At 43.4% G+C, this 20,643-nt stretch overlaps 2 protein-coding genes across 6 annotated transcripts in view; one reads left to right on the top strand and one right to left on the bottom strand.

Annotated features, from left to right (window-relative positions):
- The window catches only part of LOC144807075 (uncharacterized), a 62,523-nt gene extending 43,195 nt beyond the window's left edge, over positions 1–19,328 (top strand). For 2 of the 5 annotated variants that reach the window (XM_078673067.1, XM_078673066.1), the window contains exon 4: positions 19,151–19,328. In XM_078673067.1, coding sequence (XP_078529193.1) covers positions 19,151–19,259 — 109 coding nt within the window. In that variant the 3' untranslated portion in view covers positions 19,260–19,328. Of the gene's footprint in view, positions 1–196; positions 6,971–19,150 lie in introns of those variants that run through there. The other 3 variants (XM_078673065.1, XM_078673064.1, XR_013606130.1) reach the window with 2 other exon arrangements.
- The window catches only part of LOC144806995 (uncharacterized), a 1,119,020-nt gene that overhangs the window by 197,808 nt on the left and 900,569 nt on the right, over positions 1–20,643 (bottom strand). The window lies entirely within an intron of this gene.

Raw genomic sequence — 20,643 nt, 5'->3', positions numbered from 1 at the left:
ATCCTTTGTGAGCTTAATAAAATGTTGAAAATTCTACAAATCCCCACTCTTCCATCCAAGTACTCTCATGCTACCATTCTACACTCTGCTCTGTCTGGAAAATAGCTCAACATTTTCAAAATTCTGCATTGATTTGGCTTGTAAATTATATTTTTGGAAATGTACATGTATTAACTATTTAATTTTAATACTATAGGTGATTGAAATTACGGACGAAGAAAGCAAGATTTAGCACTACGCAACTGAATGTCAGTGGCATAAGAAGGATTATTTTGAAAAACTGAAGGACATCCAGCATTCTACGTTTAAACAATTTCCAAAAATCTAAGTGTGGCAAGGAAAGTACTATACCTGTAAGTGAAGTCTTTAATTTTGCATTTCATTAACCCAGAGCAAAGCCATATCTGTGCACACAGCATCAGAAATAATGTAGAAAGACCGCTTCAGCATCCTCATCTGAAATATTATGAGAAAGACAAATTGCCTCAGCATGACAGAATAACGTTCATCTAAAGCATCATGTAATTTTAGAGAGGAAGCACACACTACATAAAAGAAAGTTACAATTAAAGGTTTCTTCTGGATACCATCAAAGAAAAGACGCTGAAAGAAGACTCCGAAGCTGACACGTTAACAACCAAAAGATTGGAAAATCACCTTTGTTCAACAACCGTTTTTAACCAGTTACGCAAGTTTAAGACTATCTGTCTCTGGATATAAAACACCTTCACCCACTCTGCTCTTTCTTGCGAAAACCTTAAAAATTCACCACTTTATTGTGTTAATGACCATCTCAGATTGTTTCCTTTTTATTGTGTACTGTTCTGTAATTCTATGTAAATCGCCTCAACATTATCTGTTGTGCAGGAGTCATATGTAAAACTGTTAAATATAAAAATGGATTAAAGGAGCACTGTTGCGCTATATCTAATGTAAATAAATCCTCATCCTCAGAACTACAAACCTTAAACTTACCCCAAACATGTAAAGGGTAGAAGGAACTGATGTTCTGCGACTAATGATCCACAATAGTACTCTGCACGTTCTAAAGCCCTCAGTTACTGCCATTACACCAGTGCAAAAAGGTACTTATCAGTTTAATCATTAAATATCAGACTAACACCTTATTACTGCATTGCTAAGAACCTATACAAATAGATTTGAGAAAAACTTCAGTCACAAATTAAGTTGCTGCCGGAGAGGCTATTACCTAAAGACTATTATCTGTTAGAAAGATTTCAACAGGTGTTACAGGACTGCTTCCCGACATTTTTTGCTCAATTCAAGTGTTGAGAAGATTACACACAATTTCTTTTAGAGATAAGTGCTGAACATTATCTAAACAAGCCCGACTCTAAAATTGAGGGCAAAATAACCGAAGTTAGGGAAAAAAGTTACCTGTGCCCAAAAAGATACAGCCATAAATCATATCTCACAGAATTTGACAGAATGCACACAGGGGAAAACCACTCTCAGTGCAAAGTATGCCAAAAAAGTTTCAGGCGTAAATCTTATCTCACTGAGCATATGAGAATCCACACTGGGGAAAAACCTTTTCAGTGCTCTGAATGCCAGAAATGTTTCAGTGACAAAAAAAGACTCACTAAACATACAAGGACCCACACTTGGGTAAAACGTTATCAGTGCACTGAATGCGACACATGTTTCAGTGAAAAAAGCAGTCTCACTCAGCATATAAGAACCCACACTGGGGAAAAACCTTATCAGTGCTCTGAATGCCACAAATGTTTCCGTCAAAAAAGCAATCTCACTGAGCATATAAAAATCCACACTGGGGAAAAACCTTATCAGTGCTCTGAATGCCTGATATGTGTCAGGCAAAAAAGGGATCTCACTCAGCATATAAGAATCCACACTGGGGAAAAACCTTATCAGTGCTCTGAATGCCACAAATGTTTCAGTCAAAAAAGCCATCTCACTGTGCATATAAGAATCCACACTGGGGAAAAACCTTATCAGTGCTCCGAATGCCAGATATGTTTCAGTGTAAAAAGCAGTCTCACTAAGCATATAAAAATCCACACTGGGGAAAAACCTTATCAGTGCTCTGAATGCCAGATATGTTTCATTCAAAAAAGCAGTCTCACTCAGCATATAAAAATCCACACTGGGGAAAAACCTTATCAGTGCTCCGAATGCCACATATGTTTCAGTGTAAAAAGCCGTCTCACTCAGCATATAAGAACCCACACTGGGGAAAAACCTTATCAGTGCTCCGAATGCCAAAAATGTTTCAGCCAAAAATCTCATCTCACTGAACATGTGAGAATCCACACTGGTGAATAAAATTATCAGTGCTCTAAATGTCAGAAAAGATTCAGAGGTAGAGATGGTTACTAGCGCCATAAGAAAACACACCATCAAAATAATTCAGTTCTCCGAATGCCAGAAAATCATCAATTATAAACTCAATCTCACTCTACATGAGCAGTCGCACACAGGGGAAAAACATTACCAATTTCTGTGAATGCCAGAAATTCCTATTTGATAGGCACAGCCTCACTAACTATAAGCGACTCCATACTGATGAAACACCTTATTAGTGTTCTGAATACCAGAAAAGCTGCAGAGAAAAACGCTATTTCACCATGAGAAACTCCACACTGGAGAAAATCCTTATGCCATAAAAGGTTGAATCTGAAAGACAGTGTTATGCTTCATGAGAGATCCCACTCTGGGGAAAAACCTTGTCGAAATGCAAGCAATGTTTTGGTTACAAATTACTTCTCACTTGACTTGAGCGAACTCACACGGGGGAAGAAAGCCTTATGTGTGTTCTGAATTGTAGATAAGGTTCAGTCTTGAATACAATGTCATTTCACATGAGAGAATTCACACTGGACTAAAGCCATATACAGGAGGGGAAAGCCAGAAACGTTATACTCAGAAAGGAGATATCACTAAACATGAGAAATGCATCCACACCAGGTGAAAAGTAAGGTGTATCTTGAGTTTGCAGAAAAGCTTCTAACAACCTGACTTTACATGAGAGAGCACATATTGTAGTTGCAATAGAATTCATCAAGAAACTCTTGCAGGATAACTTAGGCTGCCCGCATGCAACATCCAAAGAAATTTCAGGCCTGGAAATATTTTTAATTGCAACAGAATCCACAATTTGAGTATCTGAAAGTTACAAAACTCTCAAGGTCTCTACTATACACAGAGAAGTGTTAGTGCTTGCAAAAATCAACTAATTGCCCAAAAATCACAATAATAATGTCTTAAATTTTACTCCACCCAAAAGGTTTCTACTCACCCTTGTTTCTTAACATATGACTGATATCTATTTATTAATGATAAGATTAAGCCTATGCGGAGTTCCTCAGTGAGGAACTCCGCAAAGTGACAAAAAAACTCTTGGGTCTACGTGGAGTTCCGCAAGCAGCGGAGTGCATAAGGGTCATGCCGTTTATGGTGATTTCATCCCATGTTGGAGGATCATTTGGCCCTTCTCTTCCACGAAGTTATGGATCTCTTTGCCAAGGGAGCTATCAAACGCGTCCCTGTGCCAGAATTAGGTCGGGGTTGCTACTCCCACTACTTCTTGGTACCGAAGAAGGACAAAGGCCTGCATCCTATCTTAGTCCTCAGGGACATCAACCGCTTCCTCCGAAAGGAGAAGTTCAAGATGTTAACCTTGGCTCAGGTCTTGTCTGCCTTCGACCCTGGAGATTTGATGGTAGCGTTGGACTTGCAGGCCACTTGCTTTCACATCCCCGTCTTGCCTGCCCACCGGCATTACCTGCGGTTTACGGTAGGCCACACGCATTTACAGTTTACCACGCTACCCTTTGGCCTTACCAGCCCCCACGGGTGTTCACGAAAGTGATGGCGGTGGTCGCAGCTCATCTGCGCAGATCAGGGGTTCCAGTCTTCCCCTATCTTAACGACTGGCTGTTGAAGGCGAGCTCGCCAAGGCTGTCGTCTCCCACCTCCAGACTACGACGGACTTCCTGCATTTGCTGGGGTTCACAGTTAACGTGCTGAAGTCGCACCTGATTCCCTCCTATAAGCTCCTTTTCATCGGAGCGGTTCTGGACACAGCACAGTTTTCGGTCTATCCTCCCTAGCAGCAAGTCCAGGATATTCGGGCTATGATCACATTTGATTGGATTGTCCACTCCTGATCCTGCTCTGGAAGGAAGTCCTTAGTCATATTAAGGAGGTATTGGGCTTCCCCCTGCCTGAGTCCACAGCCAGGGGGAAGCCCAGTACCTCAAACCTGATAACCTAAATGCACTCACTCACAGCGATTGCACTATAGCACTTCACATGCTTGGGGCGGCTAAACAACTTATAGCACTATACTGGAAAAAAGCGGAGACTCCCCCAATTGCCGCTTGGTTTGTGCGCTAGTGGTATGTAATAACTATGGAACTTTTTACAGCGCGACTGCAATCACGAGACACCCGCTTCACAGCTGTTTGGCGACCCTTAGTTTAATACCTCTATAAAATAGAACATGCACGTTATTTACCCTCAAAAGTTAAAAAGCGCTGTGACTCTTTGAGGATGATATACTTTCGCCAGATCCTAACAGGCTTCTCACATAATTAGAACAGTAGTGCCCGCCAACCCCTTCAACAAGCATTAAGACCTTCATTCGCCACACCTGACACCGTCACACACCTATTCCCGTCCGTCCACCCAACCGCCTACTTTGCTGTATACCTCTCCTTTCTATCTCTTTTTTCGACCCTTTTCTGTCCATCTACCGCTATCCACTTTATATGGGGTTCTAGCCTGTGTTCTCAATGTTATTGGTTTTAAACAGGTCCTGAGACTTCCCACAACACGCTAATATTGTTATATGTACTAGATCACGCGGCCGGCCTAACATGGGTTGTAGGCGACATGCTGTGTTCCAATTAGTTTATTATTGCCTTTTTCTATGCTGGGAAACTCTTGAAACCAACGCGGCCGGCCCTCAATGGGTTGTGGGCTTAACGCTGTGCACATCTGGACCTATGTTCTACTCCTGATTTACAAAATAAAACAGATAAAAAAAAAGATATTTCAATATGTTTGACAAAAAGAATAGGTACATTTCATGACAATATTGAAATGGGAAATAACAGGAACAAATATTTACACCACATTTCAAAAATATTAGAGACTACATTTCAGCAATATAGAAAATACTGAGGTTCTTGCATTAATAATCCATTTGGTAAAAGTGGTTGCTTGTGGAGTCAGCTCACTCCTGTGTCTGTTATTGCGTTTAAATAAAGGCATTTTTAATGCACCCCATTTTACTTTCAGATTCAGAAACGCCCCCCTCGGGTTACTACCTCCTCTTACTGTTTTGCAGTACACATATGGTTTCAAAGCTTAATACATACCTTAAGGATGTATTACATATTCAGAAGGGACACTATTAACATTCCCCTTCCAAATTCTGAATTGTTAAATGGGCTTAGTACATTTCAAAAAGGGGTTTAGCATTTGCAAACTCTGTGAATTACCCAACCAGTGGATTTTTGAACAATAAAACCCTTGAAACATGAGACAATTTTTCTCAATTCCCTCCAAATTAAGTTTGCTAATAATGTTAGTTGAATGATAACCTGTGCACGTACCTATTTAGTGTAAGTGTTGCTTCAGATCAAATAAAAACCATTACACATAACTCTTACACAATACTTAAAGACTTTCTGACATCCAGCTTTAATGTTTTGTTAAATATATTCGCAAATGTTGTCACTTAAACAGGAAAGCACCTAAGCGGTTTATGGACATACATAGGATGTAATCATAATCTTTAGATACATTTTCTGAGTTTTAGGTCCAATGTGTGTCTTCTGGGTTTACTCTAAACCAATATAACAAACATATTCACTCCTTTTAAATTTGATCTGTTTGAACTGGTTTCTATTCCAGACAATAATCTAGATTTAGACCAAGGATCAATTCCACCCATGGCTTTTAAAATCTATATATCATTGATCTTTTAGTGTTATCGCAAATAAAACTGTAATAGAACTGATCTGAGAGATGGACCTTCAAGTATTATGCTCAGTCAATTTATTGAACAAACTATGGAGTTAAAATCTGAATAGATTCGATTCACAAGCATTGCCTGACCACTGTATTTTACATCAATAGATTAATTATCAGCACATTTTCTCTAAGTACAATTCAGTCATCTTCTATTTTTCGCGGAACTCTTGCTGGTCTGTTAGAACTCTTTCAAAAATATGACATTTAAATGTCCAAACAATCAGGAATTCTAGTTTCAAGCATGGTCAAACCTTAATGAATGCTATACCTAAAGATGCCCTTCTGTTCCTACATTTTATTTTGCACCATGATTCAGAAATGGCATGTTTTTGCTTTCAGAGGTAAAATTCTAAACATATTTATTGTTGTTGACATCTGAAACATTATCACTAATTGGGAAGATAACCACAAGTGGTCCTGTGATGCTTGCTGGAATGGGAAGTGTTTATTAAAAAGGTGGATTGAATTCAAGTTTAGGTGACAATTTTACCAAAGTGTATGGTTTTTGTATATATTTAAAGTTGTTGATCTCCAAGAATTGAATTGAAATTCAAGTTTATCATTTTAATCCTAATGTTGGAAAAGATATGATTTGAACCCGATGAGGCGGTTCCTTTCCAGAAAGCATTCAGGTTGTAATCATGAGTCAAATAATGCTGAGGAGGTTAAAACATTCAAATTAAATTCAAATTACACATGAAATGTTCATTGTTCAATATATTTCTCTTAGTATTTTAGTTTGCAGACTTTATTGCTTAAGGAAAGTAATTAGGTTTTTTTTCTATATGTAGGAAGCATTACATTAATGAAATCACTGTATCCCACCTTCTTTCTTTCCTTTCCTGTTCTTTATGAACGTTTCTATTGTTAAACTTTAAAGATTGCCCGAAATTAGGAATTGTGCTCTACATAACTTTGCTGTGTTACAGTATGTTGATTTTTATGTACACATTTTGTCTCTTATGTGTATGGCAACTGATGTTTTGTTTTGTTTTAATAATCAGCTTATGTTTATTAGGTTTCATTATTCAATAAAATGTAGTTGATATGTATTTACAACTGCAGCATTTTTATTGTATGGGCACTTTCAAAGGGGCCAAAAATATGGTCTGTGGGATGATGGAGGACCACATTGGCATCATCAGGGAGAGGATTGGGCAGGTGATTGGGGTATATGTAAGGTTGGAAGTAGGGGGAACAAAGCATGTACATTGTGTGGACTATGATTTCTTGAGTTATTGTGAGGGATACCATGCTACCCTGTAAATGAATCCCCTAGTGATTATTATCAACAAACTTTATTCGGTTTTATAAAAGATAACCATAAAAGTCATACATAAAATGATAAAACATCTTCCAAGTTACAGATTGACAAATATAATATGTCCAAGTTAATCAAAACACAAGATAAAAATTAATGAATTACAATACAGAAGTTAATTGCAGCTTGACCGTAAAAAGTAAAGCGTTTGCAAAACAGTGTCATTAGAGAGGAGTTGTAAAAAGATAAGAGCTGGTCTCATCCTCCTAAAACCCAGTTTTTTTCTTTTTTTAAAACAGATTTTATTTGTCACAGGTCATATATATCGCGTAGCTCTGTAACCTGGAGACTGCAGCACACATTAATGAATTTACAATAATGCCGTAGACTTTTATACCAGCAAACAACCCCCCACCCCACCAGCCCCTGATTGCGTATATGCCTTCCCAACTAAATAATTACATGACCAATATAGCACACTGAGTCTGACCAAGCTAAAACCCACTTTTTTGAGAATGGGAATAATAAAATAACTTACTAGGAACAGCATAAAAACTACAAAACATTATAAAGTGCATCATGTCCTGAGGAGACTCACTGTTGCAGCCACAGGCCATGAGGCACAGGCCTCTGTGGAAGCCGCGAGGGTGTGCCAAGAGGTAATGGAAGAGGTTGAGCCGAAACCGGGTCAATAGAAAATGATCATGGATGCTTTTAAGCCCTAGAAGATAAGGTTCGGTGGTTGGTGCAGTTTTTAACACGATGTACATACGCACACTAGGCTTACACAGCTCATTTCCCTCTCTATCACAGTGGCTCATTCTTAAAAAACACTCTTTGACCAGAGAAAGGTCCCCAGCACAACGCACACACCTACAAGGAAGTACTGTGACGGGTTTTATTTTCGGGATGCCGTTGTAATACGTAGCGTATGCCACACCCATCGCTGTATGGCCACGCCCCCAGCACAACGCAGACACCCACAATGAAGTACTTTGAAGGCTTTAGTTTATCGCTGTATGCACACGCCCACAGCAGAACGCCCTGAGCAGAACGCCCACGCCCACAAGGGACTACTTTGCCCCTAAGGTTCTTTTACCCCTCTAATGTATATGGTGGCCAGCTGTATAGCCTATGTCCATCTGCTCCAACTGTCCTTTCCAATGCTGTATTGGGTGTTGTGATTGGTGCTGTGGTTCCTGAGATTACCCGCCTCAAAGGTTTGGGCTCTCTCTTTATAATATTAGTATGGATTGCCTCTAAATAAGCCTGTCTGCTCTGTGACAAGCTACCAGGGGCTTCACAACAGTTTAATTTGGGGTTTGCTTGTGCCTTATCCTGACTAGGATTGTCACATTTTGAAAAGGAGTATACAGTTATAACTAGGTTCCTTCATCAATTATGCTCATGCATGTAATTAAACCTCATTTCATTTGCAAACTATATAAAATATTATAAGATCCACCAAATCAGAAAATACAGCGCAGAGTCTTGAGATTTCATTATTTCAATGTATTCTTTATTCGTAGTCAAATTCATCAGTCCAGCCAACGCGTTTCGTCCAACATGGACTTTATCAGGGTTGGAATAGTTTTTTATAGAAGCTCACCAAGGTGCTATTTCTGTAATCAGATGTAGTATAGATATATAGGCAATCACCGTAGCATCAGTTCGGTACATTCATGATGGATTTAATGCCTATGATCCATATTGAAATAGTCTTATTGAAGAACACCAAGTCGCTTACTATAATTAAGAGATGCAATATCAATAAGCTGGTAATCACCGTCGCATCCAGTCAGTTAAAATCTTGAAAGGATTATTGCCTTTGATAAGTACTTGCGTGTAGTCCCGTCGGGTATGCAAGGCCGTCTATCCGATCAGATAGACAGACGGCCTTGCATGCAACGGTGATTGCCTATATATCTATCCTACATCTGATTACGGAAATAGCACCTTGGTGAGCCTCCCTGCAACTGCTTCACTAATGATAGCTGCTCCTGTGTGGGCATAGGGTAGGCTTCAGTGAGCTCTTACCACTTCTTCAGCCCTGGTGCCACTGTGCCTGCTGCACTAACAATAGATGTGCTCATGTGCTCTGTCCTAGGAGCATTTTGCGCTTTGACCCCTAACCTTCGGTGCCCTGGGAGTTGGTTGCACTGGGCTGTTTACATTTATGTGCCCTGATGTGTCTCCATCTGCTGGACTGCACTCCTCATATGAACCATACATTAGATAAGACCCTTTCAACTCTGCGATCCGGAAGGGCCTTTCTGAAACCTGATATGCAGAGAATAGATATAGGAAAACAAAGCAAGAGAGAAAATTGGTATATAAAAAAGAGTGAATGTTGTAGACAAACAGAATGAGAAACAGCAAAGGAGAAAGAAAGGTTATGAAGTGTGTGTGTGTGAGATTAGGGTGACCAGGTGCTCCGGATTTACCAGGACAATCCCAGTTTTTCAAATTTCAAGAAATTTGACTCATGTCCCTGTTTTCATAGAGGGCTAATTGAAAGAGGCACATTTGTATGTGTTCCTAAGGAGGACTGGCTAGTTTCTGTTATCAGAAAGCAATTTAATTAGCAGGTATGAAACGTATTTAAAATTGCATTTTATTTATTTCCTTGGTGTTTCGATGTTGATACGCACTGTCATCCCATACCCCTCAGCTGATGTAAAATAGTCGTCATTCTTTTAGTCTTTGAAATGTACAGTTTTTTGTTGTTTTTAAAATCTGGTAGTCTTATGTGTGACCAAAATAGCAAAAGAGATAGAAAGATAGACTAAGAGAATGTGAAAACTAAGTCAGAAATAGCATGAGAGAATGAAATGGGGGAAGAAGCAGAGCAAAAGAGAAACACATTAACATGAAAGTGACTGCAAAATCAAGGGAATTATAGAATAGAGTGAAAAAGTCAAAGGTTAGCATTTAGAATTTGTGAGATGATGGATATCAGCCAGAGATTGTCAGATATGATGTCCCCCTTATTCAGAGTGCTTAAAGGTGCGCACTCTGCAAGTAGGGTGGAGAGTGAGAAAGATGAGAATGGAGAGCAAGAGGAAACCCAAAGGTATCAGAGAACAGAGTGAAAAAGAGGACAGAAAGAGGGTGATGCAGACAATGGATCAGAAGAAGAGCAAATAAGGCAAAAATAAAGAGAGAGATAAAAGGAGACAAAGATGAGGATGAGAGAAGAACAGAGGGATAAAAAGAGCAGCAGAGCTAGCAGAAGAGAACAAGATCAAGAGAGCGAAAATACAACAGACAGTGAGACATAAAAAGTAAAAGCAAGAAAAAAAGAGAGAAAAAAACAAGATTGAAAGAATAAAAGGCTGTTGAAAAAGAGGAAGAGAGTTAAAAGAAAACAGTGAGATAATACGGGAAAAAGAAAGTGAGAAGCTAGAAAGAGAAAGTAAGAGATAAAGTAAGAGCATGAAGGACCACTTGAGTGAGGGAATGAGAGGCTGAAAAGGACCACATTTGTGAGAGACATGTAAGGAGAGAAAGTAAAGTGGACTGAGAAAAAAGGCTGCAGAGAAGGAATTTGTGATGTTAAAGGTTTTTATCTCATCAATTGACGTACTTTTCATAAATACTATAACCAGGCGCAGGTAGCAATGTCTTTTGCACGGGAATTTACTAATGAAAATCAAAACAATTACACCACTTGTAGGTGGTGGGAATATTGATCCATTAAAAAAATTCATGATAAACAGTTTTGAAGTTAACTCACAATAGAATGGTACATCGACTTTCAATGCCACCTAGTTTTCACAGGGAAACACTGTCTGTAGACTGCTGTTTTAGGGAAAAAGTATGCCACAGAGTAATCGCAGGCACATCTGTGAAGTATAAATAGTCCAGTAATCATAATCTATACAAGACTTTGATTGCCAACGTGCCGCACTCCAAAGAGTAGGCAGTCGAAGCAGTTACAAATGGAGGCTGCATAGATTGAGAGAGAGAGAATTTACTAACTAGCCTATGTCTTAACTGGAAGATCCTATTATAAATTGATATCTTTGAGCGTAGAGGTAAGGGCTGAGGAGCACATTGGGTGTCAGTGAGTACCCGAAAGTGGATAGGATCACTCATCAGTGAGGCAGTAAAGCCAGAGTCTCAGAAAATGCAGACCACTGCCAATAATCACATGTGAGCTTTAATTGCGACAGTGCCCTGTCCCTCAGGGCCAACTAGCCCTCCTGTTACCTCCAGTAAGCCCCATTCAGCTGGATTGCTGAGAGTGTTCAAAGGCCACGCCACCTTTTTACACCATTCTGCAAACGCGACTTCTGGCGCACTGCTGATCAGGGGATGAAGTTCACTTTAGTCCTGAGGGCCCCAGGACACAACAGAACCTCATTGCCCCATCAGCAATGCGCCACAAGGCGCGTTTGCAAAGTAGTGTAAAAAGGGCGTGGCCTCGGACCACCTCTCAGCAATCCCACTGTGTGGTGCTTGCTGCAGGTACCTAGTGGGCTAGTTGGCCCCTAAGGACCCATAAGATGCGAGGGGACTTCATCCCCCAACCCAAAACGCGCCAGAGGCGTGTTTTCAAGTGGTACAGGGAGGGGGCAGGCCTACGGCGAGATCCAGCTTCGGTTTTCTTTTTCGTTTTTTAGGAGGGGGCTGTGTGGCCCGCCTTCTCTTAATATTTTTTTTTATTTCAAATCTTTTTTATTAAAGTACAAAAACACAACAGTACAAAGAAAAGGAAGGACGTCATACAATAATTAGCTCGCAAGATAGATACAATGAACAATGCCTGGATAATTACATTCAATGTGGTCAGCAGGAAATAAGAAGATGCCAGTAACATAACACATCCGTGGGAAATACACCATCGAGTCATATAATTGTCAAGCAGAGGAAGCATTGTTTCAGATATCCAAACATACCTCTCTGTCTCTTGGAGCGGAAGGAACTAAGAAGACAAAGAAGACAAAGAGGGAAGAAGAGGGTTAGAGGTTAGACAAGGAGAAAGGAATGACCGCAACAAGGTTTGTAGAAATTGCTTGTGTCCGGACATCCGTCATACCTGTCGGGAGTAATGCCCAATGTAGCAGCAGCGGTCATGTAGAGACATAGCAAGCCTTTGTCAGTGCATCTAAGGTGGGTCATAACAGAGTTCCAAGGAGTCAAGCAAACTCCAGAGTTTGGCGTGAGGCTTTTGCCAGGGGGAGGAATGTAAAACGTCGTTATCCGCACCCCTCAATGAAGCTAGCCATTCTTGCCAGTGCACAAAGGAGACGTCAGAAGCGTTCTTCCACTTGCTCAGGATAATTTTGCAAGCCAGCGTTAGCATAAGGTCTAGGAGGTATCTGTCATGTTCCCTAGTAATGTTCGGATCAATCGCTCCTAGGAGAATATATGAGAAGTCCCTAGGTGGACTGAAGTGGAAGGTGCGATGGGTGTAGGCATAGATCTTATCCCAGAATGTTTGGAGCAACGGACAATAAAAGAGCACATGCGCCATGTTACCCGCGTGTGCTTTACAGTGCCAGCAAAGGGGACTGTCCAGAAGTTTGAGCTTGAAGAGTTTCTCAGGTGTCCAGTAGGATCTATTTATCAACATAAGTTTGGTGCGGGATAATATCGGGGATATTTTATTGTAGAAAGGGGTGAGATGAATCTTGTCCCAATCAAAAACCAGGTTAGAGGAGTTTGTTTCGTTTTCCCAATCCCTCTCACACTTTCTATGTATTTTCTGTGGTGACGGTGATATGAGTTTATATATTTTTGATACCATGTGGCCTTGTGACATAAGATGAGCTAGCTTGGTGCATAGAGTGGGTTGCTGCGGGACAATGGCTCTGGCAGAGACAAGTGCTTTAAGGCGTAGAAACCTGTAAAAGGTGAGCGGTTGGAGATCAAATTGCGATTGTAAGGTGGCAAAAGGTAGCAGGGAAGTTCTGTCGTAAAGGTCCCGCATCAAATTCAGACCCTTGTTAGCCCAGTCCTCCTAAAAGAGAATTCCGCACTCATCCTTTATAGCCGGGTTAAACCAGAACGATGCTAGGTTTGATTTGGAGAATTTTATTTTAGCTTTACAGTGTCTCTCAAGGCTAAGTAGAGCCCGCCTAGTGTTGAGAAATATATATTTTGATTGAGTAAAGGCTGAAGAGTCCATAGTCATTATAGCGGAGAGAGGCAGGTTGTGAATGATGGATTTTTCGACATGAACCCACACAGAAGTGTATTCTTGTTGGTTAAGGAACCAATTTGCTCCTTGTTTGCACAAGAATGCCGTTTGGTAGCATCTAAAGTTAGGTAGACCTACACCCCCTTTGTCTTTTGGCAGTTGAAGTTTTTTCAGGGAAATTCTCGGTTTCTTATCCTGCCAAATAAAATTATTAAAGAGTTTATGTAACTTGGAGAGGAAATCCACAATCCCTGGGCCACTATTGGCCCCGGCGACCCCATCCCCCGGGGCCTGGTTTTGTTTTATTTATTTTTTTGCAGGGAGGGGGTCCCCATGCCCCTGGGTTATTTCTGACCCCGGGGACCCAATCCCCCAGGACCTGGCCTTGTGGTAAAAAATGTTGCCGGTAGGGGGGCAGCGTGGCCTCACTCCCCTGGGCCACCTCTAGCCCCCGGGGACCACATCCCCCAGGGCTGCCCTTCCATTAAAAAAAAGCAATAAACTAAAGGGGAGGCGGCTTTGTGGCCCCCCTCCCATGCCATTTGTTAAAGTTCAAGTTCAGTGATTTATATAGCGCACTACTCACCTAGGGGGTCTCAAGGCGCTTAAGGGAGGGTGGGTGCATTACTTATCGAAAAGCCAGGTTTTGAGCTGCTTTCTGAAGGAGAGGTGGTTCTGTGTAAGGCGGAGGTGATTGGGGAGGGAATTCCAGGTTTTGGCCGCTAAGTAGGGGAATGATCTTCCTCCCATGGCGGATCCATGGATGCGCGGAATTACGGCGAGGGCTTGATTGGACGATCGTAGTTGGCGGGTGGGTGTGTAGAAGGACAGACGTGTGTTGAGGCATTCAGGTCCTAGGTCGTAGAGGGCTTTGTGTGCGTGGGTGAGGAGGCGGAACGTTATTCTCTTGTTGACGGGGAGCCAGTGGAGGTCTTTCAGGTGACTGGAGATGTGAGCTTGACGGGGGATGTCCAGTATGAGTCTGGCTGAGGCGTTTTGTATGCGTTGGAGTTTTTTTTGTAGTTTGGCTGTGGTTCCGGCGTAAAGGGTATTTCCATAATCGAGTCGGCTAGTGACCAGTGCGTGGGTGACTGTCTTTCTTGTATCGGTGGGGATCCAACGGAAGATTTTTTTGAGCATGCGTAGGATGTTGAAGCAAGAAGATGAGACAGCGTTGACTTGTCTGGTCATTGAGAGGGAGGAGTCTAGGATGAAGCCCAGGTTGCGTGGTGGTCTGTAGGTAAGGGGGCTGTACCCAGGGCCGGTGGCCACCATGAGTCGTCCCAAGCAGAGGGGACTTCTGTTTTGTCAGAGTTTAGTTTTAGACGACTGTTCTTCATCCATTCGGCTACTTCTTTCATTCCTTCGTGTAGGTTTGTTTTGGCGGTGTTTGGGTCTTTGGTGAGGGAGAGGATCAGCTGGGTGTCGTCTGCGTAGGAGATGATATTGAGGTTGTGTTGTCGCGCGATGGATGCGAGGGGACTCATGTAGACGTTGAAGAGGGTGGGGCTGAGTGATGATCCTTGTGGTACGCCGCAGATGACTTTGGTGGCTTCTGATCTAAAAGGGGGGAGGCGGACTCTCTGGGTTCTTCCATCAAGGAACGAGATGATCCAGTCCAAAGCTTTTCCTTGTATTCCGACGTTGCTGAGGCGTTGTATGAGGGTGCTATGGCAGACTGTGTCGAAGGCGGCGGAGAGGTCAAGTAGGATAAGGGCAACTGTTTCTCCGTTGTCCAGTAGCGTTCTGATGTCGTCTGTAGCAGCGATGAGGGCGGTTTCGGTGCTGTGTTTGGCTCGGAAGCCGGACTGAGAGGGGTCGAGTGAGTTGTTGGATTCAAGGAAGGTGGTGAGCTGGTTATTGACGGCTTTCTCAATGACTTTAGCAGGGAATGGAAGGAGTGAGATGGGGCGGTAGTTCTTAAGTTCAGAGGGGTCTGCTGTGGGTTTCTTCAGAAGGGCGCTGAGTTCGGCATGTTTCCAGCTTTCCGGGAAGGTTGCGGAGTTGAAGGAACAGTTGATGACATCGCGGAGATGGGGTGCGATGATGGAATCTGCTTTGTTGAAGATGTGGTGGGGACATGGGTCGGTTGGTGAGCCAGAGTGGATGGAGTTAATCAGGCGGATGGTGTCTTCGGTAGTGATTGGGTTCCAGGCGCAGAGGTTGTGAGAGTGCTCTTTTGGTTCGGAGGTGGGTGGAATGGACTTTTCTTCGGAATGGTTTTCAAAGCTGTTATGTATGTCAGCGATTTTGTTGTGGAAGAAAGAGGCTAAAGAGTCGCAGAGGTCTTGGGAGGGAGTGATGTCGTTGGTGCTGGCGGTGGGGATTGGTAAATTCATTGACGATGTTGAATAGTTCCTTGCTGTTGTGGGCGTTGTTGTTGAGTCGATCCTTGAATGCTGATTTCTTTGTGGATCGGATCAATTGGTGGTGTTTGCGGGTGGCGTCCTTGAAGGTGGTCATGTTATCAGTGGTTGGGTTTTTTCTCCAGCTTTTCTCGAGAGTACGACATAATTTCTTGGATTTCTTAAGGTCATCATTGAACCAGGGGGCCTTTTTGCTGCCTTGTTTGATCTGGAGGTTTTTCAAGGGTGCTAGTTCGTCAGCGCTGTGGGTGATCCAATGTGTGCGTTTGTTAGCAGCTAGGTTTGGGTCCGATGATATGGTAGGAGGGTTTTGGTTAAGTGATGTGAAGAGTTGGTCGGTGGTGATTTTGTTCCAGTTTCTTCGAGTAATAGGTTGTGGGGCATTGTGGGACGTGGTCTTTTTGTAGCTGAAGTGAACGCAGCTGTGGTCCGTCCAATGGAGAGCTGTGGTGAGATCGAAGGAGATGTGCTTGCTGGAGGTGAAGATGGGGTCGAGTGTGTGTCCGGCCAGGTGGGTGGGGGTGTCAACGAGTTGTTTGAGTCCGAGATTGACGAGATTGTCCAGAAGGTTGGTGGTGTTTCTGTCGTTATTCTTTTCCAGGTGGAAGTTGAGGTCTCCCAGTAGTATGTATTTCTCGGAGGCAAGGGCATGTGGGCTGATGAAGTCAATGATGTCTTCGCTGAATTGCGTGCGTGTTCCTGGTGGTCTGTATATGAGGGTGCCTCTAAGTGTGGTCCTGGGGTCGGGGTGGATCTGGTAGTGAAGGTGTTCGGCGGTCGCGAGCTTGTCGTTAGAGCTGGTCGTGATTTGGATGGTGTTCTTATGGACGATGGCGATGCCTCCTCCTGTTTGGTTGGTGCGGTCTTTTCGGATGATCTTGTAAGTGTACGGGATGGCTATGGCGATGTCGGGCGCTGAAGAGGCGTTCATCCAGGTTTCTGTAAGGAAGGCGACGTCCGGCGAAGTGGTGTCGAGTAGGTTCCAGAGTTCAATGGCGTGTCTGTGGACCGAGCGGGTGTTGAGTAGGATGCACTTCAGGTGGTTAGTGTTGGAGCTCTGTTTGGAGAATGTGGATTTAGGGTTGGTCCTGATGCAGTCGAGTTTGCAGGAGTGGCAGGTGAAGGGTCCATGGGTGATTCCAGGGGCGGCTTGGTAGCAGTCGTGGAGTCGGCTGGGATTGAGTGCTGAGAGGGATGCGGAATCGTACGTAATGCGGGAGGAGTGGGTTTTGCGAGGACCAGGGGGTATGGCGCTGGGCGCAGTCCAGACACGGACGGGCGTAGACGGGCTTACCTTTGGCGCGCCTTCGGCGCGCATGGGGCGCGACCGCTGCGCGTAAACGCTGTGCGCAAAAGCATCTGTCATAAGTGAATAGTGGAGGGGGGGTGGGGCGGGGGAGGATCAGCTGGGAGGCGGGGCGGGGTGGAGGGGCGGGCTGGGGGGCAAACAAACAACAAAATGGCTGAGACAAAAGCGAAACCAGGTGAGTGACTAAGGCAATGCGATGTATCGCTACGATATAGCGCTACGATGTGGCACACTTTAAATGCTACTAATGAAGCTGGCCAGCGCAGTGCTACGATAACAAAATGCTCACTATGTATGCAGGCAATTTACACAGTTCTGCGCAGTAATACTAAAATAAATCGTCACAATTTTAAATGTGATCAGTGTCTGGCGCAGCAGCGCTACGATACCAATCTGCCTTGAGGGAAGAACCCGCTGTGAAGGAAACCAGCACTGCGATGGCGGGGATCGTGGGGAGCGACCTCCTCAACAGGAGTCAGGATGGTCACAGCGCGAGTGCAGGCAGGGTGATTCCTATACTATCTGTGGGGGGGAGGATCAGCTGGGAGGCGGGGGCGGGGTGGAGGGGCGGGCTGGGGGGCAAACAAACAACAAAATGGCTGAGACAAAAGCGAAACTAGGCGAGTGACTAAGGCAATGCGATGTAGCGCTACGATATAGCGCTACGATGTGGCACACTTTAAATGCTACTAATGAAGCTGACCAGCGCAGTGCTACGATAACAAAATGCTCACTATGTATGCAGGCAATTTACACAGTTCTGCGCAGTAATACCAAAATAAATCGTCACAATTTTAAATGTGATCAGTGTCTGGCGCAGCAGCGCTACGATACCAATCTGCCTTGAGGGAAGAGCCCGCTGTGAAGGAAACCAGCACCCCGGGGGCCGACCCTCAATTTAGGGGGAGCCCCAATGCCCCCACGGTCCCTGCCGGCTCCTCGCCTCCTGCGGGAGCCATAATTGCTTTTGGGCAAGGGGAGCTGCTAACATGCAGCTCCCCTTGCCCAAAAGCAATTCTGCTTTGCTTCTTGAAAGCGAGAGCAGGTTTCCTGCTCTCGCTTCCAAGAAGCAAAGCAGAGTTTTCTATGGCATGGCAGGAGGCATTGCAGCTGGCCCTAGGGGGTGATATTCCCCAGGCCATCAAGGGCTCTAGAATGGGGGCTGCGCGGCCCCCCCTCCCAACGAGTACAAAGCCCCTTGGAGGTGGTGGTCCCTGGGGCCCATGGTGTCATGAATTCACCCGCCTGTACTCCGGTTTGTTCCTTCCTTGATGCTTCTATTACCCAACTCACTCTGAACTCCACCAGAGAGGCAAGGATAGGACTCACTTGCTGCCCTGATCGAACACCGGGGGAGGGGGGAATAGGGACGAGAGAAAAGAGAAGACACACTGGATTCTTGTAGACCGACTTGACAATTCAGTCGTGTAGAATGTCTCTCGAGAAAGGCAAAGTGTTACTGGGCTTCAGTTTTCAGCTCGTGTATAATCTGATAAATGTACCCGATTAATCTGAACACCCTAAATCACTTTTTTAGGTCAAACATCTGCTTTGGAACTATTAATTAGGTATACCTGAATTACCCTTGACCTTTTCTCAAAAGGATTCTTGAAACTAAAAGAAAGAATAAACAAAAAAAACACTACAGGTGCACTAATAATCTGTGATTGCTCAAATTATCTCAAGAGTTACTGATTTCCTTTACAATATTTGCTCCGTAATTTCACATTAAATATATATAAATAATAACAACAATCGAGCTCTCTGTTTCCTTTCAGTCTTCTAATCAGACTCAAGGTATTTACACAAATGTCTGTTTTACTTTAACATTCTTCACTTACTCAATGTCCTTAAAGTCCTTGGATTGTTTCAGGAAGAGTTTCAAAACGTTCTCTTGATTTATAGAAGGTCAAGAGGTCTGCCACAGTTTTCATAAAGTTTAAATTCTTACTGGTATGTGTTCAAGCATGCTAACGCTTTACCATTCAGAGCGAGGTGTTGCTTGGCATCCCTTTGTTGATTCTCTTTTCTTTTCTCTTTTGCAGGAAAAAAGAAACAGTGCCGGAGAGGATCTGGAGCCGGAAATTCAGAAACAGGAAGGAATGTCTGAAATGTGCTCCGGGGAGCAAGAACACAGCCGAAGACACTGAGTGAAGACAGGGAAGGAAGCAGGGTGGAGCGCTAAAGAGCTTCGGATGATCTGCCACCAAGGTCCGGAGTCAGGTGAGTGTTTAGGCACGAAGCGAAGCATCGGGAACCAAGTGGGTGGGGTTTAAATTGCTTTGGGTCTCAGGTTTTCTCACGTGTGCATGTGAAGGTGATTTGGGCCTTAGATCTTTCCCAAGTAATTCACGTGTACATGCCAAGAACGTTTACACATGCAGGAAATGCCTCCTGCCCCCCCAAAGGTCTTTGTATGTGACAGGGTTTTTCCGGATGCAAGGCATGGAAAGATCTGACCAATCATGTAGTATGTACATGTGTTCCTGTTTCCAGGATCTTTCTGACGCATCATAACCCTTCCAGTTAATTAAATACTGTAATCGACCATGTTTACGTTTTGCATCTATAATGCGATTTTCTTCATATGCAATATTGTCTCCAACTACAACAGGTGGAGGAGGGTTGTCTTTTCATGTGGACTGATGTAATGATGTAATGACTGATATTTTCCTACTTTTCTGGTGTTTCAGCTAGTTAGCTATAAAGTAATTACTCATCACAGTCCCTTCCCAGAATGCCTAACAACAAAACACCACATTCAGACTACCTATCTGAGAAAGGAGTAACATAAATAACTAAAGATACTATAGATCAAAGCTCAGAGGGTATGTATAGCAACGTCCTCCGACGAATCAGAATCAAATATCAAGTCAGGTCAGCAACGCCTTCCGACGATCAACGCGCACTTACGCGAGCAACGCACCCTGGTGTGAATCGATATCAAATCAGCAACGTCTTCCGACGAATCAATATCAAATCAGCAACGTCCTCCGACGAATCAATATCAAATCAGCAACGTCTTCCGATGAATCAAATATCAAATCAAGTCAGCAACGTCTTCCGACGTTCAACGCGCACTTATGCGAGCAACGCACCCTGGTGCGAATCAGCAACACCTTCCGGTGAAAATCAGTACATACCTCTTACGCTATGTTGGGTTGGTCTGCCAGCAATTTAGGTATTCCTGCTTAGGAGCCGATTTTCCTTCCCTATCTACAAGTACTCATTAGAGGGGAACTAGCACATCCCTCTGTAAGCACTTGGTAAAAAAGGGGCCCGACCTTCCTCCACAGAGAATAAGGACAAATTATATATTCTCCCATGTAGTCATCCCTAATCATGAGCAGCACACCTTCCCATCATCAGTTACCTGTAAGAAGGGAATCACCCCTCCTTCTATACTACAGCACCTGGTTAGGAAGAACCCACACTCTCTCTTAGTGACAACAAACAAATGGAATTAATGCAAATTGGGGTCTTTTATTACACAATGATGAAAGGACATAGAAAGAAATGACTTATTAATATACATACA

This window comes from Lissotriton helveticus, chromosome 1_2, assembly GCF_964261635.1.
Source record: "Lissotriton helveticus chromosome 1_2, aLisHel1.1, whole genome shotgun sequence".
NCBI lineage: Eukaryota > Metazoa > Chordata > Amphibia > Caudata > Salamandridae > Lissotriton > Lissotriton helveticus.
The sequence above is the reverse complement of the archived record's forward strand: the minus strand, read 5'-3'. Positions and strand labels throughout refer to the sequence as shown.